The 13236-nt window shown below is 59.3% G+C and overlaps 1 protein-coding gene and 1 long non-coding RNA gene across 3 annotated transcripts in view; one reads left to right on the forward strand and one right to left on the reverse strand.

Annotated features, from left to right (window-relative positions):
* Clptm1 (cleft lip and palate associated transmembrane protein 1) overlaps positions 1 to 9190 on the forward strand; it is a 26731-nt gene extending 17541 nt beyond the window's left edge. Inside the window, exons 6-14 of the mRNA XM_005412483.2 lie at positions 3098 to 3183; positions 3820 to 3940; positions 4431 to 4675; positions 5266 to 5359; positions 6902 to 7092; positions 7365 to 7460; positions 7718 to 7853; positions 8257 to 8424; positions 8533 to 9190. Coding sequence (XP_005412540.1) covers positions 3098 to 3183; positions 3820 to 3940; positions 4431 to 4675; positions 5266 to 5359; positions 6902 to 7092; positions 7365 to 7460; positions 7718 to 7853; positions 8257 to 8424; positions 8533 to 8768 — 1373 coding nt within the window. The 3' untranslated portion in view covers positions 8769 to 9190. The remainder of the gene's footprint in view (positions 1 to 3097; positions 3184 to 3819; positions 3941 to 4430; positions 4676 to 5265; positions 5360 to 6901; positions 7093 to 7364; positions 7461 to 7717; positions 7854 to 8256; positions 8425 to 8532) is intronic.
* On the reverse strand, positions 8912 to 13141 carry LOC102030007. Of its 2 annotated transcripts, XR_264970.2 has the most exons (4): positions 12859 to 13141; positions 10985 to 11135; positions 9882 to 9961; positions 8912 to 9793 (listed from the first exon to the last, which is right to left on the reverse strand). It is a non-coding gene; the product is annotated as an uncharacterized LOC102030007 (long non-coding RNA). The 2 variants fall into 2 exon arrangements; XR_001232309.1 differs by having other exon boundaries at positions 8912 to 9961.
* Positions 13142 to 13236: the final 95 nt, after the last annotated feature.

Genomic DNA, 13236 nt, shown 5'->3' on the forward strand with positions numbered 1-13236 from the left:
CTTGCGTTTGCCTCCCAGAGTGCTGGGGTTACATGGATGTGCCACCATGCCCAGCTTTTGTGACACCGCCATGAATGCATGGCTGCTATAGAAGCCCCATACTGGTCGTGAGTTTTGACAGCTCTGAGAATGGCTTCCTCCAAAAGCCCCCACTCTCCTCACATGGATATTGTGTCTTCTGCCTGACTCCTGTTTTGTTGGAAACTATGCCCGGCTTCCCCTTGGTCTTGGAAACCCATCCTGCTGTTTCTGGGTGACTGTAACAGATGTCATTCTATTTATATGCGTTAGGTCTCCCCTCCCTGCTTCTTTTGGTATAGAAATACCCTAAAGGATAGTTGTTTTTTGTCACTGACGCTAGATGTGGTGAAAGGTTGCCGAGCTCACGTCAGTCCTCAGAGCTGGAAAAGCCCCCTGCAGTGTGCCAGGCGCTTGCTAAGTAAGCGTGCGAGGAACGTGCCTGGTGGGATGTTGCAGCTGACGTGGAAGCTGAGGGGCTGTGAGCTGCAGGGGCCCTGCAGATATGTGGGGTCTGGGCGGAGGTCAGGGTCCAGGTGAAGCTGCCCGAATGTGATGCAGGTGGGTGGCTGGCGATGGGGTCCTCTTTGCCTTCTTCTGATGATCACTTGGTCATCCTCTTGACCTTTGTTTGACGCCACTGTTCTCTGTGGTTTTGACCGTGGTAACTGTGATCTGTGTCACTGTGTGAAGAGGTTCAGTGCGACAGATGTCAGTACAGAACAAACCGGTGGGCCTGAAAAGTGTCCCCCGGGATCATCCAAGCCTCCTTCCTCAGCCTCAGAGCAGGGATATGGGCGACTTAGAGTGGTCACCTGCCCATGCAGGGTGGAGAACAAGATGATGATCAGAAAATCTCCCTTCCAGTGGGGTGTGGTGGCGCACGCCTGTAATCCTAGCACTCTGGGAAGCTGAAGCAGAATGTGCTGGGTAACTTACTGAGACCTTATCTCAAAATCTTAAAAAGGGCTGGAGATACAGCTCAGTGTAAAGGCCATGGGTTCAACCCCCAGTACCACAATTAAAACACACACAAAACAACCCAGAAGCCAAAAAACCTCCCTTCCCAAAGGCCAGTGGTCAGGGTGTAGAGCAGCTCTGTCTCTGGAGTTAGGAGGCAAGCCAGAAAGACCATTTACTGTGCCTGTTGGAAAGAGGTAAAGTAACCTGGGTGTATTAGTGCATGCCTGCAATCCCAGTAACTGGAGGCTGAGACAGGAGGATTGGGAGTTAGAGGCCAGCCTAAGCAGTTTAAGGGGAAAAAAAGTAAACTAAAAGATTAAGTGAAACAAATTAATATTAATAATTTTATGGAGTTCAGCATATTGTAATTCAATAAGAAATCAGCAAAAAGAATAAACATACTTTTTTCTTTTTTTGAGATGGCCCCACTGTGTATTTCAGGCCGGCCTTCAACTCACTCTATAGCCCAAGCTGGCCTGGACCTTGGCGGTCCTCCTGCCTTAGCCTCCCAAGGACTGAGCTTGTATGTGTGCACCACCGCGCCTGGCTTGGAGTATTCTTTACATTGATTTTTTTTTTTTTTGGCACCAACTATCAGAGTCTGGTGTGCAGGTCACGCTGCCAGCACACCCCCAACTGGACCGGTCACGTTTCAGTGCTCAGTGGCCATGTGGGCAGTTACCTGCAAACTGGATGATGTGCTCTACTGACCTGACCAAGGGGGCTCTTTGCTCCCCGACCCAGCTGGGCTTGATTGTGGTGCCTCCCATCTCCGCCTGAACCTGAGCCCATTCCTCCTGTGCTTCCCTAGCCCAGCGCTTCCCCAGAGCCCATCTGCCAGCAGCCCCTCCTCCCTGCCTGGCCAGCCACCCTCGGGTGTGCTGCTCCCCCATCTTGGGCCGGGTCCCATGGAGTTAATGAGAGGAAAGATGGACGTGATGTTTGTGTCAGAGCGAGCAGCAGGCCCTGGGGTGTGAAGAAGTCAGACTTTTGTCCCCAGTCTCCAGAGGAGGGGCTGAGGCCTCAGGAAGTGACAGAACTCACCAGAGTCCCCAGTGTGTAGGAGACAGAGCCAGGATCTGACCTGGAGCTGTTGGTCAGGTCCCTGTGTCCTCTCCCATCTCCGGTCCAGGGGCAGGGGGCTGGTCACAGCAGGCAGCAGTAGGCCCAGAACAGTGGAGGTGGGCGCATAGTGGGTGAGTCCTGACGGCGCCTCAGGCAGGCGTGCAGTGCCCATGGCCGCTCTGGCCTTCACAGGCGGAAGTTAGGGCGGTTCTGGCTGGGGAGTAGTCACAGCTCCAAGTTTTCTCTCTCTGGTCTTACCCGTGGGGGCTGCAGGCCCTCTGGAACCTCCGCACCCCTCTGGGTGTGACTTTGAGTGCAGTGGTCGCCTCTGAGCCTGTGCAGGGCAGCTGTGTGCAGGACGGGCTCTGCACTACCCTCTGGCTTGGCATCTGCCGAGTGGACGGGGGCTCACGATTGACGGAGTAGGGGACTCGTCTGTTCGTGTGGTGACGGGGATGTGGAGGAGATAAAGGCTGTGGGGAGAACAGAGCTGCCTCCTTCCAGAGGGTGGCTGGGGAGCCTGGAGAAGAAGGGCATTCAGTCAGGGCCTCAAAGGCTGAGGGACAGCCAGGCAGGAGGACTGTGCAGGGGGACACAGCTCCCCCTGGCAGAGCCGTGGCTCTGAGGAGAGGGAGGCGAGTGGAGCAAGCCACTGGAGCTGGTACCACTCGGTTAGAAGGAATTGTTGGTTGCCCTGTGCAGAGAAGGTGATGAGGCAGGAGTGGCTGCTGGGATGTCCTGAGACAGTGACCCTGTTGTCCCAGAGAGAAAGGCCCGGCTGGCCCTGCTGGCCTGGGGGTGGGAGGAGCGGGCAACTGTGAGGTGTGCAGAGCATCCCCTGCTAGGAGGGAAAGCAGCGTCTGCAGGAGGGACGCACAGGTGGCAGTGTCCCTGTGAAGGAGCGGACGTGGCTGTTGAGATGGGGTGGCAGCTGAGGCTCCAAGTAGGGGCGTGTCAGTGAGGGCTAGGAACCTCTGCTGCCGGGTAGAGGCCTGGCGTCTGGGTGTGTGGGCGCCCCAAGTCTCATGTCCTCCCTGCTCCCCACCCTCAGTGATCAACAAGTACAAGCGCCGAAGGTTCCAGAAAACGAAGAACCTGCTCACAGGAGAGACAGAAGCAGACCCAGAGATGATCAAGGTAATGCCAGTGGGGCAGCGGGCTTGGTCAGGCCACTGTGCCGCTCTCAGCCTCAGTTTCTGTTGCCAGGGGAGGGGGTTGGAAGGCAGCGGGCATGGGAAGACTCCAGATGTGGCCATCGTAGCCAGCGCTCCCTCACAGCGAGCCTCTCGCCAGCCTGGGGAGGTGGGTGCCGCCCCCAGTCCCGTTCTAGGTGGTGGCACTGTTGGCAGGTGGAGGCTGGATCCACAGCCACACAGCCAGCATGGAGCAGGCGGCGAGCACGTGGCCCTCAGGCAGGCCCAGGCTTCGTAGTGCTGTGGCTCGTGGTGGGCTGGGAGCAGGCGGTCACCCTGGAAGGCACAGGCTGGTCCCTGCACGACTTGGGGCCACCATGTGAGGGGCCGCTGCTGTCTGGAAGCTGCCTCTGCTTCTCAGCCCCGCTCCTTTGCTCCTGGGGTTGGGACTGGGGGGGAGGCTGCAGGCGGCCCTGAGCTGCCCAGGTGAGCGAAGGTGAGCCATGTGCAGTGGCCATGGTGGCTGCTGTGCTGCTGTCACCGCCGCCCTGGGAGCCCCCAGGAGTGCGCACATAGAAGCTGATGCCCACTTGGCTCCCCTGCCATCGCTGAGCTGCTGCGCGTCCCCACCTCCCCGCAGAGGGCTGAGGACTACGGGCCTGTGGAAGTGATCTCACACTGGCACCCCAACATCACCATCAACATTGTGGACGACCACACGCCGTGGGTGAAGGGCAGCGTACCTCCTCCCCTAGACCAGTGTAAGCCCCCGCTGTGCAGCATCTCCTTGTCTCCTTTCGGGGCCCCCGAGCCACCTTTCTAGGTCTCCACTGCGCTGCTGTCCTGCTCCCTCTGCTCCCCCACACCCCGGGGGCCCAGGCTTGGCTGCCGGGTGCTGGAATCACTGTGCGGGCAGGGCCCCTTCAGCCCTCAAGCTGCTCCGAAAATGTGCTCAGCTGCCAGCTTTCACAGCTGAAGCAGTATCCCTCAGCACTCCGGATTCCTGGTGCTTTCATAACACGGAAGTTTCATAACTGCTTTGTCACTGGGTGGCTGTGACCGGAGCTGGGCCATGGCCACTTGCGTTGTTCAGCCCGCCACCCTTTCCACTCAGCCCCTTCCACTGAGGTCCGGGCTCCTTAGCTCCCGCACACAGCCGGAAACACTTCCCACTCCAGTGTGGCGCAGAGGGGCCCCATTCGGTGTCCAGTCCCCGGCCGGGCTGAGCAGGGCCCTGTCCTGTACCCGCAGACGTGAAGTTCGACGCTGTGAGCGGCGACTACTACCCCATCATCTACTTCAACGACTACTGGAACCTGCAGAAGGACTACTACCCCATCAACGAGAGCCTGGCCAGCCTGCCGCTGCGCGTCTCCTTCTGCCCGCTCTCGCTGTGGCGCTGGCAGCTCTACGCCGCCCAGAGCACCAAGTCGCCCTGGAACTTCCTGGGCGATGAGCTGTACGAGCAGTCAGACGAGGAGCAGGACTCGGTGAAGGTGAGTGGGGCGAGGTGGCCGCGGAGGCCGAGGGGAAGTGGCTCACCTCACCAGCTGGGGACCCCCACCTGACGCCCCCCTCGCCCCGCTTGCACAGCCCCGGTCCCCACCTCGCGTCGTGTAGGAAATGGGTCTTCCAGCCCTGGCTGGTCCTGGGTGCTTCTGTTGTCCTTGCCATGGCATTCTGTGTGCCCGGCCTGCCCTCAGGGCCTGGACCTGCCCCTCCCTGTCTCCTGACCCCTTGCCTGTGCTCTCACTGCGTCGTGTCCTTAAGTCTGTCCTGTCCCGACCTCTGCCCAGTGAGTAATGTTGAGACTGCTTTGCTGGCCCAGAGCTGGAGATGCTGCGGGGCTTCGGTTCCTCACTTGCGTCCCTTCTGTCTCCTCCAGTCCGCAGGCCCCCGCCTCACCCTCCCTGTCTCTCTGCACGTCACCTTCCTCTCTGTCCCAGTCTGCCCTGCCTTGCCCTGCTGTGCTCCCGGCTGATGCACGTTCTCTCCTTGGGGCAGCCAGGACGTTTGAGCCCCTGCTCAAAGGGGCCCGCTCCCCGGCCGGGAGCGCAGTGCTCATGTACACCCTGCCCCTCTCCAGGTCGCCCTCCTGGAGACCAACCCTTACCTGCTGGCTCTCACCATCATCGTATCCATCGTCCACAGCGTCTTTGAGTTCTTGGCCTTCAAGAACGGTAGGTGTGGGGCCGCCGGACCGTGAAACACCCGTGGGCCTGGGGACAGGAGGGCATGTGGCGGGAAGAGCCCCCGGGGCCTTCCACTGCTGGCATCTCAGCCCCACTGTCCAGAGGCCTGGTGAGCTGGGCGGGGACAGTGGTCCTAAAACTCGCAGCTCCAGAGGCCCCCCCCCCCCCAGACATAGAGCTGAGGGAGGGGCTGGGCCTGCCGCTCGGGCAGAGGCCAGGCTGGCACCAGTAGGAAGCAGGGCTGGGGAACTCCAAGGCCAACGGCAGAGAAGCCCCAGAACTCCTCCTATTGCTCTGCTGGGCACGCTGCCTGTGAGGAAGGCCCCGGGCTGAGCAGACAAGACCCGAGCAGGAAGGCCAGAGCCCTGTCCCTGAAGGCCGACCATGCTGATGGCCTGCGTTTGGGGAGTGGCCACGCGCCAGGCGCTGTTCGGAACCCTTAGCAGCCCCTCGGTCCTCACAGCCTCAGCTGGCATTGCGTTGGGTACAGGAGGAGGGAGGAGGCAGCGGTGCTGGGGCCGGGCCCTTGCCCATGGTCACAGAGCTCTGAAGGACAGCGGTTCCAGGACCTCACTCACCGTCTAGTGAGGGGGCTTCCGCAAGTGAGGAGCAAGGGGACCATTGTGAGGGCGATACTGCCCCGATGGAGCCAGCTCCCAGCCGTCGCTTCCGTGGCCGTGGCAGTCTGTCAGCTGGAGTGACCGCCTGACTGTGCTGGGGCGGGCGCCGATTGCCCAACCCTTCTGCTGGCGCTGGGCTAGATCGACCTGGCTGCCTTCTGTCAGGGTGGGAAATGAGGTGCAGGAGGTTACTCACCCGTGGTCACAGCAGGAGGTGTGGGCCTCACCCCCAACCGGAACCCCGACTACACACCGTCCTTCCGGGTCGGGAGCAGGGGGTCTGTGTGATGGGTGGGTGGACCTGGTGAGTGGGCCCTGGGGCAGGCGAGCCAGGACTGTGACTGCCAACGGCCTGTGTGCCCATGGCCTGGCATCCCCTCTAACCCAGGCCCGATGGTCAGGTCTGTGCCCCATGGCTGTGTTCGGCAGATGCTCAGCCTGGCCAGGCTGGGAGAAGCCCAGGGGAAAGCAGAGATGGGAGGGGCAGCGCCAACCCAGGCCCCCCAGGGCTGTCCGGATAGACAGCCCAGGGCTTGTCTGCACCGTTAGGGTATCCATAGGTCTGTTCCTTTGTGGTGACAGGGAAGGGGGCTGGAGGAGCTGGTCACAAATGTGCCCCAGCGCTTCCCATGGAGTGGAGGGGGTAGCATGGCACCGTGATGTGGCACAGACCCGGTGTCTGGCCAGGTTCTGCCATGCCAGGCCGTGCAGCCCAGGGAGGCAGCTTCCCTCATTAGCTCTCATTATTGCCCTGGGGCGCTGGTTGCTCCTGTGCTACCAGGGGACCATAGAGGTCCTGCCTGTTGGGTGCGCAGGTGGGTGCCCAGCACAGGAGAGCCCTGGTGGGGGAGAGGAGCAGTCCCCTCTGCCCCGTGGGTAGCTCCTCACTCTGCGGCCCCATTGCGCACAGACATCCAGTTCTGGAACAGCCGGCAGTCCCTGGAGGGGCTGTCCGTGCGCTCCGTCTTCTTCGGCGTCTTCCAGTCCTTCGTGGTTCTGCTCTACATCCTGGACAACGAGACCAACTTCGTGGTGCAGGTCAGCGTCTTCATCGGGGTCCTCATCGATCTCTGGAAGATCACCAAGGTCATGGACGTCCGGGTGAGTCTGGGCAAGTCCGGGCGCCATGGTGTCACAGGGGCGGGTGGAGAGGTGAGCAGGACGGCGGTGTGGCCCAGGCTGACCCTGGAGCTGGTCCCTGGGGGTTTCCCGACGCCTGCCTCACTCCCAGGACCTAGGGGATTTTCACACCAGGGGATTTTTTGGGTCACACGTAGGGCAGGGGAACTGGGAACAGTGGGGAAGGGCCGCAGCCGGTTCTGGCGTTGGGGGAGCAGCACGCAGCTGACCACGGCCTCCTCCTTTGGGCGCAGCTGGACCGGGAGCACAGGGTGGCGGGAATCTTCCCCTGCCCAACCTTCAAAGACAAGTCCACGTATATCGAGTCCTCCACCAAAGTGTATGACGACGTGAGTGTCCCCACAGCCTGCGGGTGGTCTCCAAGTACCCACACGCTGCCAAGGGAAGGGGCCTGACTCCTCTAGGGCCCCGCGTCACACCCTGTGTCTCCCGCCTCCTGTACCTACTTCCTGCCCAAGTCCAGAGTTCCCAGGGCCACCTGGAAATCCCCTTGGCTCAGCCTGCCTGACCAGGTGTGGGTGGGTGGGGTGAGGAGCAGGGGTGGCAGGTGGGCCTGGAGCAGGTCCCAGCCCTGTGTGACCCGCAGATGGCCTTCCGGTACCTGTCATGGATCCTGTTCCCGCTCCTGGGCTGCTACGCCGTCTACAGCCTCCTGTACTTGGAGCACAAGGGCTGGTACTCCTGGGTGCTCAGCATGCTCTACGGCTTCCTGCTGACCTTCGGTGAGCCTGCCTGGCGGTCCAGATCACGTCAGCCCTGGGGCAGGCAGGGCTCCTGGAAGGACTTGAGCAGCACGGTTCCAGTTTTGTCCCCAGAGGAGCATTTTGTCTCATGGGGAACCCAGAAGCAAACAGTAGCCAAGCTTCAGGGCAGGGGAGGAGTCTGTGAAGGGCAGAGCTGGGTGCATGTGAGAGGGGGTGAGGGAAACCTTTCTGGGGAGGCAGCATTCAAACTGAGGTCAGGAAGGTGCCGGGACAGAGCCATGCAAAGGTGTGGTTGACAGGACATGTGCCAGTGCCTCCAGGCAGCGTGTGCCCAGGGAGCTCCTGGGAGCAGAGCGCGCTGGAGGTCGGAGGGCACAGGGGCCCGTGGGCTCATGCTGTCTCTGCCCTCACTGCCATGCAGGCTTCATCACCATGACCCCCCAGCTGTTCATCAACTACAAGCTCAAGTCTGTGGCCCACCTGCCATGGCGCATGCTCACTTACAAGGCCCTCAACACTTTCATCGATGACCTGTTCGCCTTTGTCATCAAGATGCCTGTCATGTACCGGATCGGCTGCCTGCGGGACGGTGAGGCCCCGCTAATGGTCGGGTGGGCAAGGTTGAGACCCAGGCCTGGGACCATCTCTACATCTGGCCAAGGGCGGGCATCCTCCCTCACACCTCTTGTCCCCGCAGATGTGGTGTTCTTCATCTACCTCTACCAACGGTGGATCTACCGCGTCGACCCCACCCGTGTGAACGAGTTTGGCATGAGCGGAGAGGATGTCACAGCAGCCGCCCCCGTGTCCCAGGCCCCCACGACAGTGGGGGCCCTCACGTCTGCGCCTGCCACCTCAGCCAGCGAGGAGGCCACCACATCTGAGCCCCAGGAAGCCCCTCCAAAGCCAGCAGAGGACAAGAAAAAGGATTAACCACAGTGGTCTTCCTCAACCGCTCCTGGTGACCACACCCTGCGACCTCGGCCCCCTCGCCTCCCTTCCCTGTGGCCCTTTCCCTGGACAGATCGGGCCGGGCGGTGGGAGGTCCCCTTGGGCCAGGGCCCAGCGTGTGATGCGGGGGCCGAGGCAGGCCAGGCTCACTGTTCGTGGAGGCGCCGTCTGTCCGTCCGTCCCTGTGTGTTTCCGGTCATCTCGCCCTGCCCCCCCAGCACCACTGGGAATCATGGTGACGCTGATGGCGCTGGGAGGGGCCGGGCAGGGGAGGGGCCAGGGCCTGAGGTGGGATGCCTGCGGTCATCCATCATCTTGTCCTTCATCCCCTGGCCCCTCGTCCCAGACCGCCACCCTTTAACACAGTCTGGATTTAATAAATTCATATGGGTGTTTAACTTAAACTCAACAACTGCCTGTCCTCGCCTGCCTTCCTCCCTCGCTCACCTGGAGCAGCTTCGGGGCGCGGGAGGTGGCTCTGCTGCAGGTCCAAGGCATGGGATGGTGGCAACAGTGACTTGCGGTTGGAGCCAGATCCATTTCTCACGCCTTTCCTGCCTCCTGTTCTCTCAGGGGCCTCCTAGCCCAGAGCCGTGCGTGTGCTCTACGCCACCAGCAGGCCCAGGAGTGTGGGTCCCACAGGCCCACCTCAGGACTACAGTGGCTGCCACCAGAGGGTCATGTTCCTCTCTGGCTTCCTCTCTGCCGTGGCACCCGCATGGATGCCCTTCTCCAGCACGTGGGGACAGGCAGACACCAAAGGCGCTGCAGTGCCTCAAAGGCGCAGGGGTGTCATTGGCACCAAGGACCCAACCCCAGCCAGGCTGTCAGCAGATGGCACTTATGCCTTCCCCGCCCCCTCCCCGGGAGCAGGGACTGTGCACGCACTGTGCAGTGAGGTGATGGAGGCCTGCAGGCTGGGAACCCATACTTCCACGTTTATCTTTGGGGTGGTCTCATGAGCCCTGCAGATGCCCTGGTCCGTCAGGTTCCATGTGCTGCCCACCCTGCAGGGCCAGGCAGGGAATGAGCGGTGCCTGGGAGATGCGGCTGTTTACAGAGCAGCCCCTGACAGGTGCAGGTCTCGTCCCCTACCCTGCTCTATGTCATTTCATGGCTCCCCAGTGTCCTTGGAGAGGCCTGGAGCGCTGCAGCCTGGCTTCTGTGCAGGGCCTCTAGGAACCAAGGTGGGGTGCACAGGCAGGCCTTAGAGGGGTGCAGGCTCTCAAGCCACCCTGATCCACTTGCCCCATTGCTCCTGGCTCCCCCTAGCCTCAACCCCATGGCTTCTGGCAAGGCCAGAAGCTACACCCCACAGTTGCTTGGGAGTCTCACCCCTTGGCTGCTGCCTGAGACCAGCTAGGGCAGGCTCCTCAGCTCTGTGGCCCTGCCTGGCCTCCTACTGCATCCCACCCCATCCAGCTAGAGAACACTTTTTGGGGGGGCAATACCAAGGATTGAATTCAGGGCGTTTGCACTGAGTAACAACCCACAACCCAGCTCTTCTTTAGTTTTAGAGACAGGGTTTCTTAAGTCACTAAGGTTCTTGGCTAGGCTCAAACTTTTGGTTCTCCTGCCTCAGCCTTCCAGAGTGCAGGGATTACAGGTGTGTACCACATCTGTAGGACAATCTCTAAAGCACAAAGCTGTAAACCGTGGTGGTGTACACTTTTAACCCTTGGGAGGCTAAGGCAGGAGGATCTCTGAGTTTAAGCCCAGTCTGAACTACATAGCAAGACCCTGTATTGTGAAAAAAAAAAAAAAAAAAAAGTTTTGAGGCCAGTTTGGGCAACTTACGGAAAAGTTTTGTCTCAAAATTTAAAAAAATAAAATGCTGAGGATGTAGCTCAGAATACAGCATTCATGTACCACGCACAATGCCTTGGTTCCATCCGCAGCACACTTTCCCCCGAAAAACCCCAAAACCTGACACCTCCTGTCCCCTGCTCAGCCTTCTGCGGTTTCCCATTGTCCTCGGGAAGAGCGTAGGCTCACAGTGGGTGAAAACTTCTACCTCTTAACTGTTAGAGCCTTGGCCCCTCGCTTCAGCTGGTCATATTGCCCCCAAGCTCACACCCGGCGCACAGCTCCTTTATGCCCTACCCCAGGCACCCTCCAGGTGGCAATGCCCATGTCTTCTGCAGGGCATCCACCTTGACCTCCAGGTCCTCTGGGCTCTTGGGGGCAGCCCTGCCCACCTGGGGTTGTCACTGGGTAGGATAGGTCAGTCTTTTTCCACTGGCCCTAGAGCCATGACGACACAGCCAGCGCTGCCTTGGTGACTGACGTGTCCCTGGCTCCTCTGGTGCAAGCATGAGCAACGCTGAGATTCTTCACAGACCTCCGGACCTGTCAGGAGATGTGGGCCTTGGGTGCACATCCGGACACAGCACTGAGACACGCTGATGTTGTCAGCAAATGCTTCCTCAGCAATAGAGGCCCTGTGCTGTGGCTGTTGTGTACACAGCTGTGGCCAAGACAAGCCCAGGCTGGCCCTGGTGCACGCACTACCCAGCAGAAGTCAGGACAATATCTGACTCTGACACGTCCTTTCAGTTATTCACTCAACAAACTACGTATTATTTATTTGTGGTATTAGGGGTGGATCCAAGGGCCCTGTGCCTGCAAGTGCTCCACCTCAGCTCCATCCCCAGCCCAACCTGTAGGAGATTCACCAGAGGGCAATCAGGTGGGCTCCTGGTCCCATCAGAGTCACTCTTTGTCACTCTTGATCATGAGCCAAGCTCTAGTCTAAGCGCTGTCTGTGATCTGCTCTATCCATTAAACTTCCTGTTACTCAGTGTCCCTGGCCCCTTGGAGGCCCTCTCTCTGGCCTTCCCTCCATGCCTTCCCTCCATGCCTTCCCCAGCAGTCACTAGCCGGGGTCCCATGCTGTTCCTTAAACATGGCATACATGTTCCTACCTCAGGGCCTTTGCACTTGCCATGCCTTGAACATGTGTCCCAGATACCCACATGGACCCCTCACTTTGAGATCTCAAGTCAAATGTCCTCTCCTCAGATCCACCTCAAACTCTCCAAACTCAGTTCGTGTTTCCTGCCTCATTCTTCTGTAATCCCATTGCCACCACATCTTTGCTCATCTGCTTTCCAGCTGTCTCACTTGGATTTAGGCTCCTTAGTGGCAAGGAGTTTTGTCACAGACCAATGGACTTGACCAGAAACATAGGCCTCAAGGGCTGTACAGCTTCTGGAACACTGCAGGACACTGTTACATCCTAATAATTCTGTGAGTTGAATGTTCATAACAAGCCTGTGAGGTATGATTGTTTATCCCCACCTAACAGATGAGAAAACTGAGGCCTGGGGAAATAGAGGAATTTGTCCAAGGTCACAAAGAAATATGACACAATCATTTAGGACATAAGGGTTTACAACAGTGCCTGGCACATGGAAGAGCTCTACTGTACACAAATGTCAACTATTAATTTATTTAATCCTCATGACCTGCCTATTATCAGACCCACTTTACAGATGGGAAACAAGTTCAGAGAGATGAAGGCCAGGCGAGTGTGGTGCCCTAGTACAGCTGTGGGGTGGATGAATGGATCAGAGTCCACGTGGGCCACGAAGAGGTGGAACCCCAAATTTTACACAGGCAAACAGGGAAGATGCCAAAGCTTGGGATCCACATGTCATTCTCAGGGGCTCAGGAGGCTCAGGAATGTGATCGAGCCACCAGCTGCCCCTCTGAGCCTCAGCCACCTCCCCAAGAATCCTAGCCCTAGCGCTTGCTTGCTCTTCAGGTGAGCCACCGTCCCTGGCCTGGGCCCACAGCTCCATATGCATGGCAGGGCCACACTATCACCACTCCCAGACTCAGCTACTGAGCTCTGTGCTCGAAGCACTCTGGGCTACCGAAGTACAAAATAATACATACAACGTCCATCCCCTTACTCCAAAACATTCACAGGCACCCACTCTACCATGTTTTGCATGTTGGGGACACAAGGAACAAAACAAAAATCTACATTCTGATGTCATAGCTTTAAACGCTGGTTCAGTATCTTTATCCCTTATTTACAGTGGAAGAGACTGAGGCGAGGAGCGACCTTGAGGGTTTGATGAAGATCACTGTCACCAACGGCAGCAGCAGAGCCCCGGCAACTTCCCACTCCTGAAGCTTCCCTTCAGCCTGAGAGTCAGCAGGTTCAAGTCCTACTGGGAGAGCGAGCGGGGGCCTCAGTTTCCCAGCTTGCTCACTGGGTCGGGCACGAATGGCCTTAAGCAGCCCTCAGTTGTCTCTACCCCAACCTTGGGCAGCGACGCAAGCCTTGCCCCTCTACAGCGCCCAGCCTCCCTTTCCCGGCCAGGCCCGCCCCCGAAATCACGTGATGCGCGGGGTTTTCCCATTCCCCTGGCGTGACGTCACGATGGGGTGCGGGCCAATGGGCGCGCAGGCCGGCGGCGCCGGGGAATTCCGCCGCCCC

The sequence above is a fragment of the Chinchilla lanigera genome, unplaced genomic scaffold (genome assembly GCF_000276665.1).
Source record: "Chinchilla lanigera isolate Chin_1 unplaced genomic scaffold, ChiLan1.0 scaffold00154, whole genome shotgun sequence".
NCBI lineage: Eukaryota > Metazoa > Chordata > Mammalia > Rodentia > Chinchillidae > Chinchilla > Chinchilla lanigera.